Source organism: Hemitrygon akajei, unplaced genomic scaffold, assembly GCF_048418815.1.
Source record: "Hemitrygon akajei unplaced genomic scaffold, sHemAka1.3 Scf000048, whole genome shotgun sequence".
Lineage (NCBI taxonomy): Eukaryota > Metazoa > Chordata > Chondrichthyes > Myliobatiformes > Dasyatidae > Hemitrygon > Hemitrygon akajei.
The window spans coordinates 1,420,458-1,442,762 of NW_027331934.1; the positions used below are offsets into that span (position 1 = coordinate 1,420,458).

Below are 22,305 nucleotides of genomic sequence, written 5' to 3' on the forward strand. Positions count from 1 at the left end.
AAGGGCCGAGATGGCCTGTTTCCGTGCTGTAATTGTTATATGGTTATATGTTGCAGCTATACAGGACCCTGGTCAGACCCTACTTGGAATACTGTGCTCAATTCTGGTTGCCTCACTATAGGAAGGACGTGGAAACCATAGAAAGGGTGCAGAGGAGATTTACAAGGATGTTGCCTGGATTGGGGAGCATGCCTTATGAGAATAGGTTGGGTGAACTCGGCCTTTTGTCTTGGAGTGACGGAGGATGAGAGGTGACTTGGTAGAGATGTACATGATAATGAGAGGCATTGATCATGTGGATAGTCAGAGGCTTTTCCCCAGGGCTGAAATGGCTAGCATGAGAGGGCATAGTTTTAAGGTGCTTGGAAGTAGGTACAGAGGAGATGTCAGGGGTAAGTTTTTTTACACAGAGAGTGGTGAGTGCGTGGAATGGGCTGCTGGCGGCGGTGGTGGAGGCGGAAACGATCGGATCTTTAAACTCCAGGAAGGCTACATGGAGCTTAGAAACATGGAGGGATATGGGTAAAACCGAGGTAATTCTAAGGTAGAAACATGTTCAGCACAACTTTGTAGGCTGAAGGGCCTGTATTGTCCTGTATGTTTTCTATGTTTCTTTGTTTCTACTGATCACATTAATGTTCAGTGTCAGACACCCAGTGACTGTAAACACAATCTCCCACAGTCTGGTACTTACCCCAGTTTCTGTATTTTACACTCCGGGTTCCTCAGAGCTGCAGACACCAGTTTCACTCCTGAATCTCCCAGGTCATTCTCCCCAAGTCTAAACACAAACAGACAGATTGATGAACAAAGTGATTCAAACTGTGGGTTTGGGGGAATTTCTCTCACTTGGATATTTCAGGAAACATTAAACTCTTCAGTAAATCACTGATCGCAGTTCCCATCACTATCAATGTCCCTCACTGACCAGCTCCAGCATATTCACCAAATGTCGGTAATTTAGTCTGTCGGTGTGACCCTGTAAACTCCAAATATTCTCTCTCATTTCCAGATGGCTAAACAAAATGTTCCTGACAGAAATGCAGAAATGTCAATGGGACACAGTGAAATAGACCCAACCAAGCTAAAGGGATGGTGAATAGAGATCCCACAGGAAGAAAGGGAGTGGGGAAGATAAATCCCACAGGAGGAAGGAGCATGGGCAAGAGAGATCTGATAGGAAGTGGGGGGGGGACGTGGAAGAGAGATCATACAGGAGGATGGCGGATGAGTAGGAGAGATACCTCAGGAAGTGGGGACATGGAACAGAGGAACCACAGGAGGAAGAGGAGTGGGGAAGAGAGATCCCACTAGGAGAAGGGGGATGGGGAAGAGAGATCCCACCAGAGGAAGGGGGATGGGGAAGAGAGATCCCACTGGAGGAAGGGGGATGGGGAAAAGCGATCCCACCGGAGGAAGGGGGATGGGGAAGAGAGATCCCACCGGAGGAAGGGGGATGGGAAAAAGCGATCCCACCGGAGGAAGGGGGATGGGGAAGAGAGATCCCACAGGAGGAAGGGGGATGGGGAAAAGCGATCCCACTGGAGGAAGGGGGATGGGGAAGAGAGATCCCACAGGAGGAAGGGGGAAGGGGAAGAGAGATCCCACAGGAGGAAGGGGGATGGGGAAGAGAGACCCCACAGGAGGAAGGGGTATGGGGAAGAGAGATCCCACAGGAGGAAGGGGGATGGGGAAGAGAGATCCCACAGGAGGAAGGGGGATGGGGAAGAGAGATCCCACAGGAGGAAGGGGATGGCGAAGAGAGATCCCACAGGAGGAAGGGGGACGGGGAAGAGAGATCCCATGGGAGGAAGGGGGAAGGAGAGAGAGGGATTAACCAGGATGAAGGGGGATGGGGTTGAGAGATCGGCCAGGAGGAGGAGGGATGTGGAAGACAGTTCCCACAGGAGGATGTGGGATTGGGAAGAGAAATCTCACAATAGGAAGGGGGTTGGGGAAGAGAAATTCCACATGACAATGGGGCATGCCAAAGAATGATCCGACAGGAAGTGGCAGGTATTCGAAACAAGGCCCTACAGGATTAAGGGAATGGGGAAAAGAGATCCCACAGGAGGAAGGGGGATGGGGCAGAGAGATCCCACAGGAGGAAGGGGGATGGGGAAAAGCGATCCCACAGGAGGAAGGCGATGGGGAAGAGAGTTCCCAGAGGAGGAAGGGGGATGGGGAAAAGAGATCTCACAGGAGGAAGGGGGATGAGGAAGGAAGATCCCACAGGTGGATGGGGGATGGGGAAGAGACATCCCTCAGGAGGAAGGGGGTTGGGGAAGAGAGATCCCACAGGAGGAAGCAGGACGGGGAAGAGAGATCCCACAGGAGGAAGGGGGATGGGGAAAAGAGATCCCGGAGGATGAAGGGGGATGCGGAAAAGAGATCCCACAGGAGGAAGGGGGATGAGGAAGGAAGATCCCACAGGTGGATGGGGCGTGGGGAAGAGAGATCCCACAGCAGGATGTTGATGGGGAGCAGAGAGTGCACAGGTGGAAGGGGATGGGGAATAGAGATCCCACAGAAGTAAGGGGATTGGGGAAGGTATATCCCTAGGAAGAAAGATGGTGGGGAGGAGATATCCCACAGTTGGAAGGAGAATGGGGAAGAGAGATCTGACAGGAGGATGTGGGATGGGGAAGAGAGATACATGTGGAGGGACAAGACAGATCCCACAGGAAGAGGGGGCATTATGATGAACCACAGGAGGAAGTGGGATGGGGAAGAGCAATCCCTCGGAAGGAAGGGAGGTGGTGACAATAGATCCCACAGAAGGAATGGGAATGGGGAATACAGATCCCATAGGATGATCAGGCATGGGGACGAGAGATGGGACAGGAGGAAGTGGGTGGGGAAGCGAGATCATACAGGAGGTTGGGGGATGAGTAGGAGAGATCCCATAGGAGGAAGAGTGATGGGGAAAATAAATGCCATGGGAGGAAGGGGGACAGGGAAGAGAGATCCCATCCGATGTAGGGGATTGGGAAGAGAGATCCCACAGAACGAAGGGGGATGGGGAAGAGAGATCCCACAGAACGAAGGGGGATGGGGAAGAGAGATCCCACAAGAGGATGGGGAATGGGGAAGAGAGATGTACAGGAGGAAGGGAAATGGCGAAGCAAGATCCCGTAAGAAGTGGAGGGATGGAAACAGAGCCCCCACGGGGGTCAGGTGGATGGGGAAGAGAGATCCCACTGTAGGAAATGGGATATTGAAGAGAGATCCCACAGGAAGAAAGGGGTGGGGAGTTTAAATCCCACAGGTGGAAGGGAGTTGGGGAAGACAGATCCAACAGATGGAAGTGGGATGGGAACAGAGGCCCCAGAGGGTGAAAGGGGATGCGGAAGAGAGATCCCACAGGAGCATGGGGGGTGGAGAAGAGAGATTCCACTGTAGGAATGGGGATGGGGAAGAGAGATTCATCAGGAGGGAGCTGGTGATGAGAGATCCCACAGGAGTAAGGTGTATAGGGAACAGAGAGCCCACAGGAGGAAGGGAGATGGGTAGAGAGATCTCACAGCAGGAAGAGGGATGGGGAAGGGAGATCCCACAGGCGGCATGGGAGTGTGGAAGAGAGATCCCACAAGCAGGATGAGGCATGGGGAAGTGAAATCCCACAGGAGGAAGGGGGATGGAGAAGAGAGATCCCACAGGAGGAAGGGGGATGGAGAAGAGAGATCCCACAGGAGATAGATAGATAGATAGATAGATAGATACTTTATTCATCCCCATGGGGAAATTCAACATTTTTTTCCAATGTCCCATACACTTGTTGTAGCAAAAACTCATTACATACAATACTTAACTCAGTAATAATATGATATGGATCTAAATCACTAACTCAAAAAGCATTAATAATAGCTTTAAAAAAAAAGTTCTTAAGTCCTGGCAGTTGAATTGTAAAGCCTAATGGCATTGGGGAGTATTGACCTCTTCATCCTGTCTGAGGAGCATTGCATCGACAGTAACCTGTCGCTGAAACTGCTTCTCTGTCTCTGGATGGTGCTATGTAGAGGATGTTCAGGGTTTTCCATAATTGACCGTAGCCTACTCAGCGCCCTTCGCTCAGCTACCGATGTTAAACTCTCCAGTACTTCGCCCACGACAGAGCCCGCCTTCCTTACCAGCTTATTAAGACGTGAGGTGTCCTTCTGCTTAATGCTTCCTCCCCAACACGCCACCACAAAGAAGAGGGCGCTCTCAACAACTGACCTATAGAACATCTTCAGCATCTCACTGCAGACATTGAATGTCGCCAACCTTCTAAGGAAGTACAGTCGACTCTGTGCCTTCCTGCACAAGGCATCTGTGTTGGCAGTCCAGTCTAGCTTCTCGTCTAACTGTACTCCCAGGTACTTGTAGGTCTTAACCTGCTCCACACATTCTCCATTAATGATCACTGGCTCCGTATGAGGCCTAGATCTCCTAAAGTCCACCACCATCTCCTTGGTCTTGGTGATATTGAGACGCAGGTAGTTTGAGTTGCACCATATCACAAAGTCCTGTATCAGTTTCCTATACTCCTCCTCCTGTCCATTCCTGACACTCCCCACTATGGAGGAAGGGGGATGGGGAAGAGATATCCCACAGGAGGAAGGGGGATGGAGAAGAGAGATCCCACAGGAGGAAGGGGGATGGAGAAGAGAGATCCCACAGGAGGAAGGGGGATGGGGAAGAGAGATCCCACAGGGGGAAGGGGGATGGGGTAGAGAGATCCCACAGGAGGAAGGGGGATGGGGACGAGAGATCCCACTGGAGGAAGGGGGATGTGGACGAGAGATCCCACTGGAGGAAGGGGATATAGAGAGAGATTAAACAGGATGAAGCGGGAAGGGGTTGAGAGATTTGCCAGAAGGAGGAGGGATGTGGAAGAGAGTTCCCACAGGAGGATGTGGGATTGGGAAGAGAAATCTCACAGGAGGAAGGGGGTTGGGGAAGTGAAATTCCACAGGACAATGGGGCATGCCAAAGAGAGATCCCACAGGAGGAAGGTGTATAGGGAACAGAGAGCCCACAGGAGGAAGGGAGTTGGGTAGAGAGATCCCACGGCAGGAAGGGGGATGGGGATGAGAGATCCCACAGCAGGACGGAATGGGGAAGGGAGATCCCACAGAAGGAAGGGGGATGGGGAAGAGGGATCCCACAGGAGGAAGGTGGATGGGGAAGGGAGATCCCACAGAAGGAAGGGGGATGGGGATGAGGGATCCCACAGCAGGAAGGGGGATGGGGATGAGAGATCCCACAGAAGGAAGGGGGATGGGGATGAGAGATCCCACAGGAGTAAGGTGGATGCTGAGGAGAGATCCCACAGGAGGAAGGTGGATGCTGAGGAGAGATCCAACAGTTGGAAGGAAGGTGGAGTGGGAACAGAGAGCCCAGAGGATGAAAGGGGGATGGGAAAATGAGATCCCACAGGTGGATTGCTACCCGTGCGACGTGCTAGTGAGACTAGAAATAGGAAGATAATGCAGCTAAATACGTGGCTGAGGGGATGGTGCATGAGGGTGGGGTTCATGTTTATGGACAATTGTGCTTTCTTCCAGGGGAAGTGTGACCAGTTCGAATTGGGCAGTTTGCACCTGAACTGGAGGGGACTAACATCCTAGCCGGTAGGTTAGCAAGTTCTGCTCCGGGGGTTTTAAGCTAGTTTGCAGGGGGAGGGGGCAGAGTAGTAGAGCAGATAGTGAGGTGGAGGAGGATAAGGGTCATGCGAGGACTGCTTGTATAGACAGATATCAATGGTTTGTACGTGATAGAAATGTTCTCAGGTACATCTATTTTGATGCAAGGAGTATTGTAGGTAAGGCAGATGAGTTTAGTGCGTGGATTGGCACGATAATGATATCAACATTATTGCTATTAGTAAGACTTGGTTTGCAAGAGTGGCAGGACTGGCAGCTTCATGTTCTGGGTTTCCGTTGTTTCAGAGGTGATGGGGCGGAGGGATGAAAGTGGGAGGAGTGGCATTACCAGTCAGGGAGAATATCACAGCTGTGCGTGGACGGGACTGCCCAGAGGGCTTGTCTATAGAGGCCATATGGGTGGAGCTGAGGAACGGGAAAGGTGTGACCACACGAATAGGGTTGTATTATAGACCGCCCAATAGGCAGCGAGAATTGGAGGAGCAAATCTGTAGAGAGATAGCAGACCAATGTAAGAAACAGAAAGTTGTAATCGTAGGGGATTTTAACTTTCCACATATTGACGGGGACGCCCACTCTGAGAAAGGGTTAGATGGCGTGGAGTTTGTCAAATGTGTTCAGGAAAGTTTTCTAAATCAATATATTGAGGTACCAATGAGAGAGAGTGTGCAGTACCTGATCCCCTATTAGGGAATCAGACAGGTCAGGTGACAGAAGTATGTGTAAGCGAACATTTTGGGTCCAGTGACCATAATGTCATTAATTTCAAGATAATTATGGATAAGGATAGGACTCATCCGCCAGTTAAGGTTCTGAATTGGAGAAGGACCAATTTTGTGGAAAAGAGAGAGGATATGGGAAGAGTGGATTGGGTTAAGTTTTTTTCTGGCAAGGATGTGTTTAGTAAGTGGAACGCCTTCAAGGGTGAAATTTTGAGAGTGCAGAGTTTGCATGTTCCTGCCAGCATTAAAGGCAAAGTTAACAGGGATAGGGAACCTTGGTTTACAAGGGATATTGGTGATCTGGTTAAGTAGGTGTTTAGCAGGTATAGGCAACAAGGGACAAATGAGGTACTTGAAGAGTATAGAAAATGTAAGGGAATACTAAGGAAGGAAATCAGGAAGGCAAAAAGAAGACATGAGGTTGCTTTGGCAGATAATGTGAAGGTAAACCCAAAGGGTTTCTACATGTATATTGAGAGTAAAAGGATAGTAAAGGACAAAATTGGTCCCCTAGAAGATCAGAGTGGTCGTCTATGTGTGGAGCCTCACGAGATGGGAGAGATCTTAAACAGTTTTTTGCGTCAGTGTTTACTCAGGAAACTGACATAGCGGATATGGAATTAAGGCAAACAAACAGTAGTGTTATGGAACATATCGAGATTAAAGAGGAGGAGCTCCTTGCTGCCTTATAAAGGTAGATAAATCTCTGGGCCTGACATGATATTTTCTCTGACCTCGAGAGAGACTAGTGTAGAAATTGCAGGGGCCCTGGCAGAAATATTTAAAATGTCCTCAGCCACGGGTACAGTGCCGGAGGATTGGAGGGTAACTCATGTTGTTCCGTTGTTTGAAAAAGGCTCCAAAATTACACCAGGTAATTACAGGCCAGTGAGCCTGACATCAGTAGTAGGTAAGTTATTGGAAGGTGTTCTGAGAGATCGGATATACAAGGATTTGGACAACCAAGGGCTGATTAAAGATAGTCAACATGGCTTTGTGTGTGGTAGATCATGTTTAATGAATCTTGTAGTGTTTTTCGAGGAGGTTACCAAGAATGCATATGAAGGAAAGGCTGTGGATGTTGTCTACATTGACTTTTGTAAGGCCTTTGACAAGGTCCCACATAAGAGGTTAGTTCTAAAGGTCTAAACACTAGGTATCCATGGAGATGTTGTAAACTGGATTTGAATTGGCTGGGTGGGAGAAGACATAGAGTGGTAGTGGATGATTGCTTCTCAGACGGAGACCTGTGACTAGTGGTGTGTCTCAGGGATCTGTGCTGGGACCATTGTTGTTTGTTGTCTATATCAATGATGTAGATGATAATGTGATAAATTGGATCAGCAGGTTTGTGGATGACACTAAGATAGAGGCGTTGTGGACAGCGAGGAAAGCTTTCAAAGCTTGCAGAGGGATCTGGACTAGCTGGAAAAATGGGCCAGAAAATGGCAGATGGAATTTAATGCAGACAAGTGTGAGGTGTTCCATTTTGGAAGGACAAATCAAGGTACGACAAACACGATAAACGGTAGGGCACTGAAGAGTGTGGAGGAACAGAGTGATCTGGGTTTTAGATACGCAAGTCCCTGAAAGTGGCGTCACAGGTAGACAGTGTTGTAAAGAAGGCTTTTGGCATCCTGTCATTCATAAATCAAAGTACTGAGTATAGGAGTTGGAATATTATGGTGAGGTTGTATAAGACATTGGTGAGGCCAAATTTGGAGTATTGTGTGCAGTTCTGATCACCTAACTATAGGAAGGATATCAGTAAGTTTGAAAAAGTGCAGAGAAGATTTACTAGGATGTTGCTTGGTCTTCAGGAGTTGAGTTACAGGGAAAAATTGAACAGGTTAGGACTTTATTCCTTGGAGCGTAGAAGAATGAGGGGAGATTTGATAGAGGTTTACAAAATTATGAGGGTATAGACAGGGTAAATGCGAATAGGCATAGATTAGGAGAGATAAAAATGAGAAGACATGTCTTCAGCGTGAAAGGGGAAAGGTTTAGGGGGAGCATTAGGAGGAACTTCTTCACTCAGAGGGTGGTGAGAGTGAGGAACGAGCTGCCATCTGATGTGGAAAATGTGGACTCACTCTTAAGTTTTAAGAATAAATTGGATAGATACATGGATGGGGGAGGACTGGAGGGTTATGGACTGGGTCCAGCTCAATGGGACTAGCGGAATAAGGTTTTGGTACAGACTAGAAGGACCGAATGGCTTGTTTTCTGTGCTGTAGTGTTCTATGATTTTATGATTCTATGGGGAAGAGAGTTCCCACAGGTGAAGGTGGGATGGGGATGGGGAAGAGAGATCCCAAAGGAGGAAGGGGGATGGGGAAGAGGAATCCCAAAGGAGGAAGGGGGATGGGGAAGAGAAATCCCACAGGAGGAAGGGGGATGGGGAAGAGAGCCCACAGGAGGAAGGGGATATAGAGAGAGATTAAACAGGATGAAGGGGGAACGGGTTGAGAGATCGGCCAGGAGGAGGAGGGATGTGAAAGAGAGTTCCCACAGGAGGATGTGGGATTGGGAAGAGAAATCTCACAGGAGGAAGGGGGAAGGTGGAAGAGAAATTCCACAGGACAATGGGGCATGCCAAAGAGAGATCCGACAGGAAGAAGTCCATGGGGGAGAGAGATCCCACAGGAGGAAAGGGTATGGGGAAGCGAGTTTCAACAGCAGGAAGGGATGGGGAAGAGAAATCCATAGAAGGATGGGGGATGTGGAAGAGCGATCTCATAGGTGAAAGGGAGATGGGGAAGAGAGATCCCACAGGAGGAAGAGGAAGAGGGATGGGGAGGAGAGATCCCACACGGGGAAGGGGGATGGGGAAGAGAGATCTCACAGGAAGGGGGGGGGGGGCTTGTGTGGAAAAGACATCCCACAGGAGTATGAGGAAAGAGTAATAGAGAGCCCACAGGAGGAATGGGGATGGGGGCGAGATTCCAAAGAATGGAAGAGGAATTGGGATGAGATGTCCCACAGGAGGATTCCAAGGGTAAACGATAATCCTACAAGACGAGAGGTTGCAGAAATTTTTTGTATGTGTGTGTTGGTTCTGAACAGAGCCCCAGAGGAGATGTGCCCTCGCTCTTTGCGTATCTGGAAGTGAGCAAAGTCACACACGGGGAAGGGCAGTGGGAGGACAATCTCACAATGGTATTTCTTTCCTTCTCACTCGGACAGTCTGCTGACGGTCTCTTGTCCCTCACCGGGAAGGGGTCTGAATCTCTGACCCACCTGCTGCAGTCAGAGTCGGTCTGGGTGACAGTGACAGTGAGAAGGAACAATATCAATGGACGTGTCACAGGCAGTGAGAAACACGGCCATTCCTGTGATTTACTACCATTAAACCAATGGCCATTGTTCACTGATCTGATGAAGTCTCCAACATCCCTTCACAAAGAACCACAGAACCCTCCCGTCCTTGGGGAATTACTGACCGATCCCCTGGGCATTTGTCAGAATTCTTCACAATCTGATTTACTACAAATTTACCGAAATTCCTTTACATTGAAACAACACGATGAGAAAGTTTCACAGTTCAGAGTGAGAGATAAATCAAGTTACCTCAACTCCTGGCACTTGTGCAGCCCGGGTCCCAGCCGCTGGATTCCTTCACACTGAATGTGGCAGAGAGTCAGGTCGAGGTGTTTTATTGTATCACAGAGTCCGATGACATGAGACAGGACCGCGCAGTCAATCGGGGTCAGTGTCATTCCACTGAATGAAAGTGTTTCCACAGATCCCAGTGCGGCCTGAGCCAGTCCATGATTCTGAGACTCAAACAGGTAGTGCAATGTGTTCAGGAGGCTCCTTTTACCAGCTTTACTCCACGTGTTTCCACTCTGGCGTTTAACCTCCTCCTTCACCCAGTCAATCACCCGGCAGGTTGTTTGATGAGGAAATGGACCCAGAAACTCCTCCAGGCCCCGAGCTGTCATTGGGTTGGAGAGACCAGCAACGAAACGGAGAAATACCTCAAATCGCCCATCTGTCGTGCTGTGGGCTTCAGTGAGGAATTTCAGGATATCCCCGGGATGTGGATTCAGGAATTGTGCGACTGCAGCTACAAACTCTTGGATGGTGAGGTGTGGGAATGTGTACACCACACTCCGGGCTGAATCCTCTCTCTCCAAAAGTTCCATCAGGAACCCGGACAGGAACTGGGAAGGCTGCAGAGTGTAATTGATCAAATCTCCACCTGTAAACACAATCTTCCTCTCGGACACTCCTCTGAAGGCCATCTGACCAACCCTGAGTAACACATCACGGGGGCTCTCAATCTCACGGCCATGGTTTTTCAGGATGTTGTAAATATAGTAGGAGTACAGTTGGGTGATGGTCTTGGGAACTCGCTGCGGGTCCCTGACTCTTTGTGTGAAGAAGGGTCCCAGTGCCAGAGCAAGGATCCAGCAGTAGGAGGGGTTGTAGCTCATGGTGTACAGGATCTCATTCTCCTTCACGTGTTTGAAAACAGCTTCCGCCACTGTCTGATCTTCAAAATACCTGATGAAATATTCCTTCCGTTCCTCACCAACAAATCCCAGGATTTCAGCCCAGACACTGATGTCTGCCTTTTCCAATAAATGTAACGCAGAGGGACGGGTGGTCACCAGCACTGAACACCCTGGGAGCAGCTTGCCCTGGATTAAACTGTACACAATGTCAGAAACCTCACACCACCACTCGGGATCTGGGCACTGGTGCTTGGGTTCTGTATCTCTCCGACTGTCAGCAAAATCGATTTTGTGCTTGAATTCATCCAAACCATCGAATACGAACAGCAGTCCCTCTGTCTGTTTCCAGATCTCTCCCAGGATATTCCCAAAGTAGGGGTAATGATGCAGAATCAGTTCTTTCAGGTTTATTCTGCAGTTAATGGTGTTTAAATCCCGGAATTTGAAACTGAAGACAAACTGGAATTGTTGATATATCTTCCCCGTGGCCCAGTCGTAAACAATCTTTTGTACCATTGTTGTTTTCCCGATTCCCGGGACTCCGGCCACTGCTGCGGACATCCCGGATTTGTTTTCAAAGAAATATCTTTCCAATTTTTGAAGAAAGCTCTTCTTGAATAACTGATCAGTCCGGATTTTTTCCAGCTTACCACGGAGATGTTTCTGTCTCCACTCCTCGTGGTCTCTGCCTCTTGCCAGCAGTTCATGTTCCACCAGTCTCCGATCTCGAACAGTAGAAATGACCGTGAGCTCAGCGTATCGATCAACCAGCTGGAAAACCTTCACCTTCTCCCTCATCAGGATCGTGTTCACTCTCAGTGTTTCAGTCTGTACCCGCAGAGTCTCCATGTGTTTCCTTCGAACATCTTATGACGGACAGAAATAGGTTGTCAATGCCTGATCTGATGAACATGGAGCTCACAACATATTTTCTTTAATAAAAAAAATACTCGTTAAAAACACTGTTTGTGTGAAATCGGGTGATCAGAGATTACAGTGTCTGAAAATGAACGATGGCCCAGAAATATTTCTGCTCTGATTCAGATTCGCTGTTAAAGGCTCCACTCTCCCCTCTGTTGGTAGTTTGCAGATTCCCCGGTGTTCCAGTGAGCACCAAGTGCACACGTGATTCTGGAGAGGAGAGTGTTGTGTGGAGCGGGTGGTTTCACTGCTTTCACTGCTCAGCTTCTGCTGAACTGTGCAACCCTGCAGAGGGTAACAGTGGGGGAGGGGGCATTTACTTACTCTACTGACTTTTACTTCTCTCACAATGGACCCCATGTTCTTGACACTCCTTTAGGATGAAGCCGTCAGTACTGAGCCACAGAAAAGGAACATAATTTCAGTTTCCTTTTCGAGGCTGAGCCAGTCATGATGTAACACACCCCGCACTGGTCTACAGTCTCGTATTCTCCGAGGATCTGGTCCATGAACTCAGGCAATTCCCCGATGATGTGCGGACGAGCAGGAAGCTGAAGAGGATGGCAGTGGTAATAGGGAACTCTAAAGTCAGGAGGGCAGGTAGGCGATTCTGTGCACACCGATGGTACTTTGCCTCTCAGGTGCCATTGTCCAAAATGTTTCTGGTCAGGTCCACAATATCCTGAGAAGGGAGGTTGAGCAGCCAGAAGTCTTGACAAACATTGGTAACAATTACATAGGAAAAGCAAAGGGAGGAGATCTGGAAAACCGAACACAGGGGGTTAGGAAAAAAGCTGAGAAACAGGACCTCAAAAGTAGTGATCTCAGGATTGCTGCCTGTGCCACACGACAGTGGCAATAGGAATAGAATGAGGTGGCAGAGAAATGTGTGGCGGAGCATTTGGAGCAGGGGGCAGAAATTCAGATTTCTGGATAATTGGGACCACTTCCGGGGCAGGTAGGACCTGTACAAAAGGCACGGGTTGCACGTGAATCCGATGAGGACCAATATTCTTATGGGCAGATTTACTGGAGCTGTTGGGAGTGTTTTAACCTAAAATGGCAGGGGGACTGGAACTAGGACGATAAAGCTGTGGATGAACCAGCAGTTTTACAAGTAGATGATGGGTTTAACATGAATGTAATTAAGGACAAGCCAATGACTGGGTTCAAATACAAACAGAGCAAACTGTTAAGTTGTACTGCATAGACAACATTCAAAAGGGCAGAGATGCAGGACTAAACTCATTGCACTTAAATGCACGCAACATTGAGAATAAGGTGGACGAACTTTTGGCGCAATTAGAGATTGGTCGGTATGATGTTGTGGGCATCACCATGTCGTGGTTGAAAGAAGACCATAGCTGGGAGCTTAACGTTAAAAGATTTACGTCTTATCGAAAGGACTGGCAGGAAGGCATAGGCGATGGTGGTGTGGCCGTGTTGGTTCAAGATGGAATCACATCTTGTTAAAGAGGTTACATAGGGTTAGAGAATGTTGAATCTTTGTGGGTGGAGATAAGAAACTACAGGGGTTAAAAAAAGCTCTATGGGAATCTTATATTGGCCTGCAAATAGTAGCGAAGGTGTGGGGTTGAGATTGCAAAGGAAGCTGGGAAAGGCGTGTCATCAAGGTGATGACATATTTCAATATGCACGGGGAATTCGAAAATCAAACAAACTAGTTTTTTTGAAACTACTCAGGAAAATTCTGTCTTTGATTGGGTGTTATGTAATAGCTCGGATCTTATAAGGGAGCTTAATGTAAAAGAGCCCTCAACTGGTAGTGATCATAATATGAGTGAATTCATACTGCAGTTTGAGAGGGAGAAGCATAACTTATGGTATCAGTATCACTATGGAATAAAGTGAATTACAGAGGCACGAGAGGGAAGCTTTCCCAGGTAGATTGGAGAAGCATAACTTATGGTATCAGTATCGCTTTGGAATAAAGTGAATTACAGAGGCACGAGAGGGAAGCTTTCCCAGGTAGATTGGAGAAGGATACCAGTGGAGATAACGGCACAGCAGAGATGTTTGAAACTTCTGGGAATAGGTCTCAAATTGCAGGATAGGTATGGCCCATGGAGGAAGAAGTTCTCAAGTGTCACGTGTCGGCAAACGTGGTTGACAAAGGAAGTTAAGGATTGCATAAAAGCCGAGGAAAGGCCATGCAAGATAACAAAAGTGAGGGAAAGTTGGATGAATAGAAAACTTTTAAAATCCAACAAAAGGCAACTAAAAAAGCGATAAGAAGGGAAAAGATGAAATGTGAGGGCAGAAAAGCCAATAATATAAAACAGGATAATAAACACCTTTTTTCAGGAATATGAAGAGTAAAAGGGAGGTGAGAGTTGATACTGGAACACTGGAAAATGATGTCGGTGAGATAGTAATAGTGGACAAACAAATGTCAGAATAGCTTAATGTGTGCTTTGCATATATCTTCACTCTGGAAGACGCTAGCAGCATGCAGTGGTCTGCGAGTGACAGGCAGTAGGAGTGAGTGCCATTGCTATTTCAAAAGAGAAAAGTTCTCGGCATACTGAAAGCTCTTAAGGTGCAAAGTCACCTGGGCCAGATGGGCTACATCCCAGAGATCCGAGAGAGGTTGCTGAAGAGATAACGGATGGATTGTTCATGATCTTTGAAGAATCACTTGTTTCGGGCATGGTCCCGGAGGACTGGAACATTGCTATCGTCACTCTAGTCTTTAAAAGGGGGAAAGGCAAAAGAAGGAAAATTATAGGCCAGATAGCTAAAACTCGGCGATTGGAAAGAGTTGGAGTCTTTAATTAAGGTTGAGGTTTCGAGGTACTTGAGACTAATGACAAAATAAGTTAGCAATGTTTCTGTTAGATTTCACGGTGGAAGTAAGAAGCAGGCTGGACAAAGGAGAGTCATTGGATACCATTTACTTGGATTTTCAGTAAGCATTTGATAAGGTGCCGCACACGAACCTGATTAACCAGATAAAAATCTATGATGTCACAGGAAAGATACTGGCACGTCGAGCGGAATTGCTGACAGGCAGCAGGCAGAGTGTGGGAATAAAAAGGGCCTTTTTCTGATTGGCTGCCAGTGACTGGTGTGCTCCGCAGGGATCAGTATTGGGACCGCTGCTTTTCAGATTGTTTGTCAATGATTTAGATGATGGAATAAATGTATTCGTGGCAAAGTTTGCGGATGATACAAAGATAGGTGGAGAGGTAGGTACAGCGATTGCAACAGGACAGAGGCCGACGGGAATGTCTGTTTATCAAACTCATAGAGGCCTCCGGGTACAGATCCCGAGATCGGGAAGGTGCCGGGTGTTGTGACAAATGCAAATTGCTTCCTGTCCTCAGCCACAGCAACAAAAACCTGTCTCCCAGACTCTGACAGTCTCTAAACAGGCCTCTAAAGAGACGTATTCAGACTTTCAGTGTGAAATAACAACAAAAACCTGTCTCCCAGACTCTGACCATCTCTAAACAGGCCTGTAAAGACACGTATTCAGGGTCTCAGTGTGAAATAACAACAAAAACCTGTCTCCCAGACTCTGACCGTCTCTAAACAGGCCTGTAAAGACACGTATTCAGGGTCTCAGTGTGAAATAACAACAAAAACCTGTCTCCCAGACTCTGACCATCTCTAAACAGGCCTCTGAAGAGACGTATTCAGACTCTCAGAGTGAAATAACAACAAAAACCTGTCACCAAGACTCTGACAGTCTCTAAACAGGCCTCTAAAGAGACGTATTCAGACTCTCAGTGTAAAATAACAACAAAAACCTGTCTCCCAGACTCTGACCGTCTCTAAACAGGCCTCTAAAGAGATGTATTCAGACTCTCAGAGTGAAATAACAACAAAAACCTGTCACCAAGACTCTGACAGTCTCTAAACAGGCCTCTAAAGAGACGTATTCAGACTCTCAGTGTAAAATAACAACAAAAACCTGTCTCCCAGACTCTGACAGTCTCTAAACAGGCCTCTAAAGAGACGTATTCAGACTCTCAGTGTAAAATAACAACAAAAACCTGTCTCCCAGACTCTGACAGTCTCGAAACAGGCCTCTAAAGACACGTATTCAGACTCTCAGAGTGAAATAAAGGCTTTGAGCTTTCCAGTCCATCACTTACCTTTCAGATGCTTGGGCACTTCAGATAAACCCCGCTCAGTGTCCATGTAGGCGAACTGGCCGTCACCTGTTCAAACAGATTAACCTGCATGAAGTCTGTTCTGTGTAATACTGTAAATTCATCAGCATTTACATCTGTAACACACAGTGTACTGTTTACCGTACCTCGCTCCCGTATTTCCTTCAATATTCTGCTCAGCTTCGGTAAGTGGTGATGTAGTTTCACAAAGGATTCCCACATCTCCTTCCGGGCCCCGGAGCCCTTCTCCATCACCAGATCCAGGAGGAGTTTGGAAGCGCCCACTCGTTTTCCCTTCTCCGCGAGGTCAGTCACGCTCTGTAATGAACAATGGGGAATATATTGAGAGGCGGAGGGATGGGTACAAATCTACCCTGAACATGGACTGACCCAACACATTCTGCTCGTCACAGATCACTGACAGCAATTGTTCGTAGCAGGAAAAATAAATTAAAAGAAGTTAGCGTGGCCAGTGATGACTTTCTGAACGCCACAGATTGCGGGGTACTTATCCACTTGGCAAGGTTTAAAAGGAGCAGACATAGTGTGAGTGAGCCAGAGATAGGTAGGTTATTGAGGCTTTGTGTCAGAGAGGGTTCAGTGAGGAGAGGCGGAGGATTTAGGTCGATCTTGGGTAATATTTCCCTTCTCTGTTTCACTGTTAGAACAGTGGGAATGCCAGGCAGGATAGTGGGATGCTCTTCCTACAGGGTGCGGCAAGTCAGGGAGACCTCCAGTGTCCCTGACAACTGCACTTTCGGGAATTTCATCCAGCTGCAGCTTCTTACAGACTGTGCTGAGGAATTGGAGCTGGAGCTGGATAAACCCGGGATCACTCGGGAGACTGAGAGGTTGACTGACAGACTTTACAGGGAGGGAGCTATACCCAAGGCGCAGAACACAGGAAACTGGGTGACTGTCAGGAGGGGGAAGGGAACAGGCAGCCACTACAGGAAACTCCTTGTAACAGGTATACGGCTTTCTGTTTTGGGGTATGGCCTCGCAGAGGAAAGACATGGTGATTATGCCTCTGGCTCTGAGTTTGGCTTTGTGACTCAGAAGGGATGATAATTGCTGATCTGCACTGACAGGGGGAATTCAATGGTCAGGAGAACAGACTGGAGATTCTATTTATGAGAACAGGATTTTTGGATGGTGTCTTGCCAAGGTCAGTGATATCTCATATCGACTCTGAAACTTCCTTAAGGGCAGGATGAGTAGGTCTTGGTCCACGTTGGTACCAATGACAAGAGTAGGAAGTGTGATGAGATCCTGCAAAGTGATACAGATCCAAAATTTCTTGTAAGTGTTATCGAAGGTAGATGGCGTTGTAAAGCTTTTTGGACATGGGGCTTCATAAATCAAAATATTGAATACAGAAGTTGGGATATTATGTCGAAGTTGATGTTGCAGAGGCTAATTTGAAGCAATGTGTACACCTACCTCCCGGAATGATATCAATAAGATTGAACGAATGCAGAATAAAATACAGATTGTTGCCAGGATTTGAGGATCTGAGATATAGAGAAAGCGTGAATAGGCTAGGACATTACTCCATAGAGTGTAGGAGGACCATGAGAGATGTGACAGAGATATACACGTTTATAAAAGGTATAGAGAGAGTTAGTGCGAAAATGCATTTATTACTGAGGTTGGGTGGGACTGGAATTAGAGATCATAGGGTAACGATGACAGGTGAAAGGCAATATGAGGGGGAACTTGTTCACTCAGAGGTTGCTGAAGAGCGCAGAACATGCTGCCATCTTAATTAGTCGATGTACATTCGAGTTGATTATTTAAGATCAGTTTGGATAAGTTTATTCAATGGGGGAGTTATGGACGTCTCCAGTCCGGGTTCAGATCAATGGGACTAAGCAGATAATAAGTCGGTGTGGACGAGATGGGCAGGAGGGCCTGTTGCTGTACTGTAGGGTTTGATGACTATGACTAGGTGAAACTATGGCCGGGTCACTGTTGATTTTCGCCAGGGTAATCCCTGGTGAACCGCAGCAGCTTCACCCTTCACTGCCAGGCTCCACGAGGGGTCCAGAGCCAGCCAACAGCTGGAAACTGGCAGTGAGGAGCAGCCAGCAAACTCAGGACTATTGTGCGTGTGTGACAGACCAAAGCCAACTGGTGGTAATGTTGAGTAAGAAGTTTGGACTGAAATTGTCAGCTGCCTCACGTGGAATATAGTGTTTGGTATGGTGTCTGGCTCTTCACTAATATTCATTCTGGGTGGCAATAGGTGAATGCACTCCAGTAGCACAAGGACCATTGGAAAGCTGTTTCTTTGTAATTCTATGTTAGCTGTAGATGTTTGGAATATTTTCAGTGGCACTAACGTTGCACTTCCCATGTTAACAGTATATGCTGTGGTAATTACAAACTCAAATTGGAAGTCACAAGGAACAGAAGGTAACAGAAACATGAGGCATGTTGGGATATTGATCAAAATAAGAGTCAGCAGTTCAAATGAGAGACGAGTCAGTGTTGCCTGAGTTGAAAATAGGGTTGAAGGTAGACTGAGAATGAGCTGAGGAATAAGTCACTATATATTTGATTTGTGGGAAACCCGTGGGTCATGAGAAGAACACAGATTGGTGAATGACCACTAAGGTCGAACACTGGGAACATGATGTGATGTCAGACTGAGTGGTGTAGAGTGGTTCTCTGTCCACTTGCAATGTCCGTCAAGTGTCACATCACTAAATTCACCAGTCAATCATTGCCTGTATCCTAATCTGTCTATAAATGAATGTGATCAGAAAACTGGAGAGAGGCTTGTATTGGTCAATAAAGGTTCAGGGTTTCCGGAGATGAAAACTCTTTTCTTGATGTTGACCACAAGCATTGCAGGATTTTCACTGCCCAGAGGTGTCGTTACACCGGTTCTGTCGGTCTGTGATTGATTCGGTAGAATCTACACTCAGTGTATGTCCATTCCACTTACGTGATACTCCCGGTCATTGAAATGACGACCATGTGTTAGCATGAAGCTGACTCCCTCCACACCCTCCTCAATCGCCTGCTCCAGTCGCTCCATGTAGAATCTCGTCAACTGGAACAGTTGGTGATCCTCACAATTTGACAGGAAGGCGGAGATGGCGGAGTTCAGATCTGTAGTCGGTCATAGAACATAAAATAATAGATGTACCATGCGTTTGCAGACACAATGCCAATTTAAACCAATCCCATCTTCAGGAACATGATCAATATCCCTCCGTTCCCGGCCTGCTCATGAGTTCAAACGCCTCTCAGATGATGCTGAGTATCTGTTTGCAGTCCCTCCCTCGGCAGCTCATTCCAGACACCGATCACTCTCTGTGGAAAACATGCATCCTAAATCCCCTTTAAACTTTACCATCTAAACAAACCTGTTACCTCAGGTTTTTGTGGTGAAACTCGTCTGCACCCTCTACAGACCCTCCACATCATTCTCGATTTGTGCACAATACTGAAATTGTCTCTTAACCAACGTGTATCCAGTTACAGTCTAACTTTAACAAATACCTCAACTCATTGTTAGCACACTACCATTTGTGTTGCCACCTTCCGGGAGCTGTGCATACCCATCACAAGACCCCACAGTACATCAATCTTATTATCAGTCCCAACATTCACTGTGCACATTGCTCACGAATTTGACCTCTCAAAATGCAACTTCTCACATTTGCCTGAATTATCTGTACTTGGTGACTCTCTGTTCCTATTTCTAACTGGATGCTGAACACTTTGACAACAGTCCCAAATTTATTCAACTCCTCCAACTCTGTAAATCAACGAATAAGTCTACCCAGTATATCATATGATTAACCTATTTGATTCACACACACGACGCATGGCGAAACAGTGATCCTTGCGGACACGACTGATCACAGACCTTCAGCCAGAACAACGCTCCTCTAGTGCTGACTCCATTTTATGTACCCAGGACGACTTTGAAATCAATTTACAGATTCTCAGCCCGAAACGTTGAAGGTTATTTTTCCTCTATAGGTGCTTCCTGACCAGCTGGGTTCCTCCAGCATTTTGTACGGTGTCCTCTCCACTTATTATTTTGTTTTACTTTAATCCTATTCGCCAAGGACATTTCATTGCTTCAGTAGCCCCCCCCCCCCCGATTCCCTGTGTACAATTTCTCTTGTTCACTATCTCCTGCACCCAGCCCGTCCACCCTCAATATAACGTTCTTTAACTCGGCCACAGAAAACAGACACCGGAAACTCCCCTCACCTCCATTGTGCAACAACCCGTTAATCTGGGGAGAATTCACCATTGCCCTTCCAAACAGAAAACAACTTCTGTTTCTCTCAACGGCTGTCGGAGGCATTTCCCACATCAGGTCGTACCAAATGCTGACGGAAATTCTGTCTGTTCCCTCGACTGTTACATTGCCCGCTGTTGTATTCCTGTCTGAGTGTTACCCACTCCCACCTTATTCAGGGGCTTCTTCTCCTTTCTCTCAGGTGAAGATTTGCCTGATGAGCGGAGTGATTCGACCATTCCCGTTGTTAGGTCGCTGCGCTGGAGCTGGTAAATTGTTCCAGTGCTCAAAGTCGCTTTACCAGGTGGAACAATGACCCCGTTTGATGGCACTTTCTTTCTGCCCCGTTATCGCCCAAGTTTATCCCTCTGAACTATTGATAATGTGACTACACGTGCACCATAAGGACAGAGTTTTAATGAGAAAGAGCTCAGTGAGCATACCTGTGTCCATTCTGAGTCTGACTGAGGTTGGTTGATTGTCGTCTTCTTGTCTGCCGTCTGGGTGGCAGAAAGCTGCTCCACCTGCTGGCAATGACCTGAATTACACAAATAAAGGAGTGAGTCAGTTACTCTGCCCTTCATAATATAAACCATGTTTGTAAGGTCACTGCTCACTCTCCTACATTCCAGGGAGCAAATGGAGATTGGAACAAAGACCTCCAACTGAACACAAAGTTCAAGAAGATAGCAAGGAAATATAAGGAAACTTTCTTAAAGGAGCGATGCACTGAAGCTGAAGAAGCCAACAGAATTGGAAAAAGAAACACAAGAGATCTTTTGCTGAATCTTAGGGAAATCAAAGGAACATTTCATGTAAAATGAGCGTAGGAAAAGACCTTACAGAAGCAAAGGACATCAAAGGGAGTTGGCAGGAATACACAGAAGAATTGCAGAAAGATCCAACAGCGAAGCCACCTGCAATCACTCCCTCATCGATCTAGAGCCAGGCATTCTGGAAAGTGAAGTCGAATGGGCCATAGAAAACATTGCCAATAATAAGGCTGCAGGATGTGACAGGAGTCCAGTTGAATTGTTTAAAACTCTAAAAGGTGATGCTGTAAATGTGTTGCATACAATTTTCCAGCAGATCTGGGGAAAAAATAGCAACAACAATGACCTTTAAGCTGGATTAAGATCTGTCTTTATCCCCATACCCAAGAAGGGAAATGTAAAGGATTGTTCAAATTACCGAACATTTTCATAAGCTAGAAAGGTAATTCTAAAGATCGTGCAAGCAATACTCCAGCAATATATGGAACCCGAACTGCCAGATGTACAAGCTGGTTTTAGAAGAGGCAGAGGCACCAGAGAGCAAATTGCAAACCCATGCTGGATAATGGAGAAATCAAGAGACTTCCAGAAAAGTATTTATCTGTGTTTTATTTACTACTCTAAAGCCTTCAACAGTGTGGACCATAATAAACGACAGCAAATCCTTAAGGAAATGGGGATACCTGGACATCTGCTCTGCTTTATGAGAAACTCAGATAATTTGGCCACATCAAGAGAAGACAGTATTCCATGTTGGGTAAAATAGGTAAAGGAAGGAGAGGACAACAGAGGTGACGATGGCTAGATAATACTATCAGTCAATGAGCCTGACCTTGTGGAATCTTGGATAGGCAGTTTCCAACAAGGCAGCTTGTTGTGCAGTAATGCTGTTTTATTTCACTGTATTCATCGGCTTTCCTGTATGGTTGACTGACTATTGAATTTGAACATAAATTGGACAATGATTGTATCATAAACAATATACAATAATAAATATAAATGTTTTCAGTCAATATCAGACTTGTAAGTGTTGCATTTTGTCCCTCAGATAAATCGCTAATGCAGACAGGAAGAAACCATGTTCCAAGCATCTGTCCCCACAACACACATCGGGACAGACTGCTGGCCCGAGGTGGGTCTGTTTACTCCGTTGTTTAAACCCAGACACCTCAAACAAAAGGCAGCCACCGGTTCCCTCCAACTCATTGTGTCATACAGAAAGATCGTGACTTGTTCTCAAAATCACTCAACACCGCACTTGCAGGTTAACACTTTACCGGTGTCCGCTATAAATATAGTGAAGCCTTCTTCGACCTTGCCACTTCAGAAGAGATAAACCCCCTGTTCTCCCACTTCAATCGTTGCCCTTACAGCT

General features: G+C 46.9%; 1 protein-coding gene across 1 annotated transcript; it reads right to left on the reverse strand.

Moving 5' to 3' along the window:
• Positions 1 to 690: 690 nt before the first annotated feature.
• Positions 691 to 20,875, reverse strand: LOC140720876 (NACHT, LRR and PYD domains-containing protein 3-like). Its single transcript, XM_073035726.1, has 6 exons — positions 20,601 to 20,875; positions 18,844 to 19,010; positions 16,037 to 16,208; positions 15,873 to 15,938; positions 9,941 to 11,696; positions 691 to 781 (listed from the first exon to the last, which is right to left on the reverse strand). Exons 1-6 carry the CDS (start codon positions 20,608 to 20,610, stop codon positions 691 to 693), a joined length of 2,262 nt encoding a protein of 753 aa, XP_072891827.1. The 5' UTR covers positions 20,611 to 20,875.
• Between the last annotated feature and the right edge of the window lie 1,430 nt (positions 20,876 to 22,305).

Bases quoted from the DNA above. Each gene is read 5' to 3' on its own strand.
- LOC140720876 (XM_073035726.1), bottom strand. The intron at 15,939-16,036 runs GTACGGTAAACA...CTGTTTGAACAG, and splicing joins GAAGGAAATACGGGAGCGAG to GTGACGGCCAGTTCGCCTAC. The intron at 782-9,940 runs GTAACTTGATTT...GTTTGTGTTTAG, and splicing joins CACAAGTGCCAGGAGTTGAG to ACTTGGGGAGAATGACCTGG.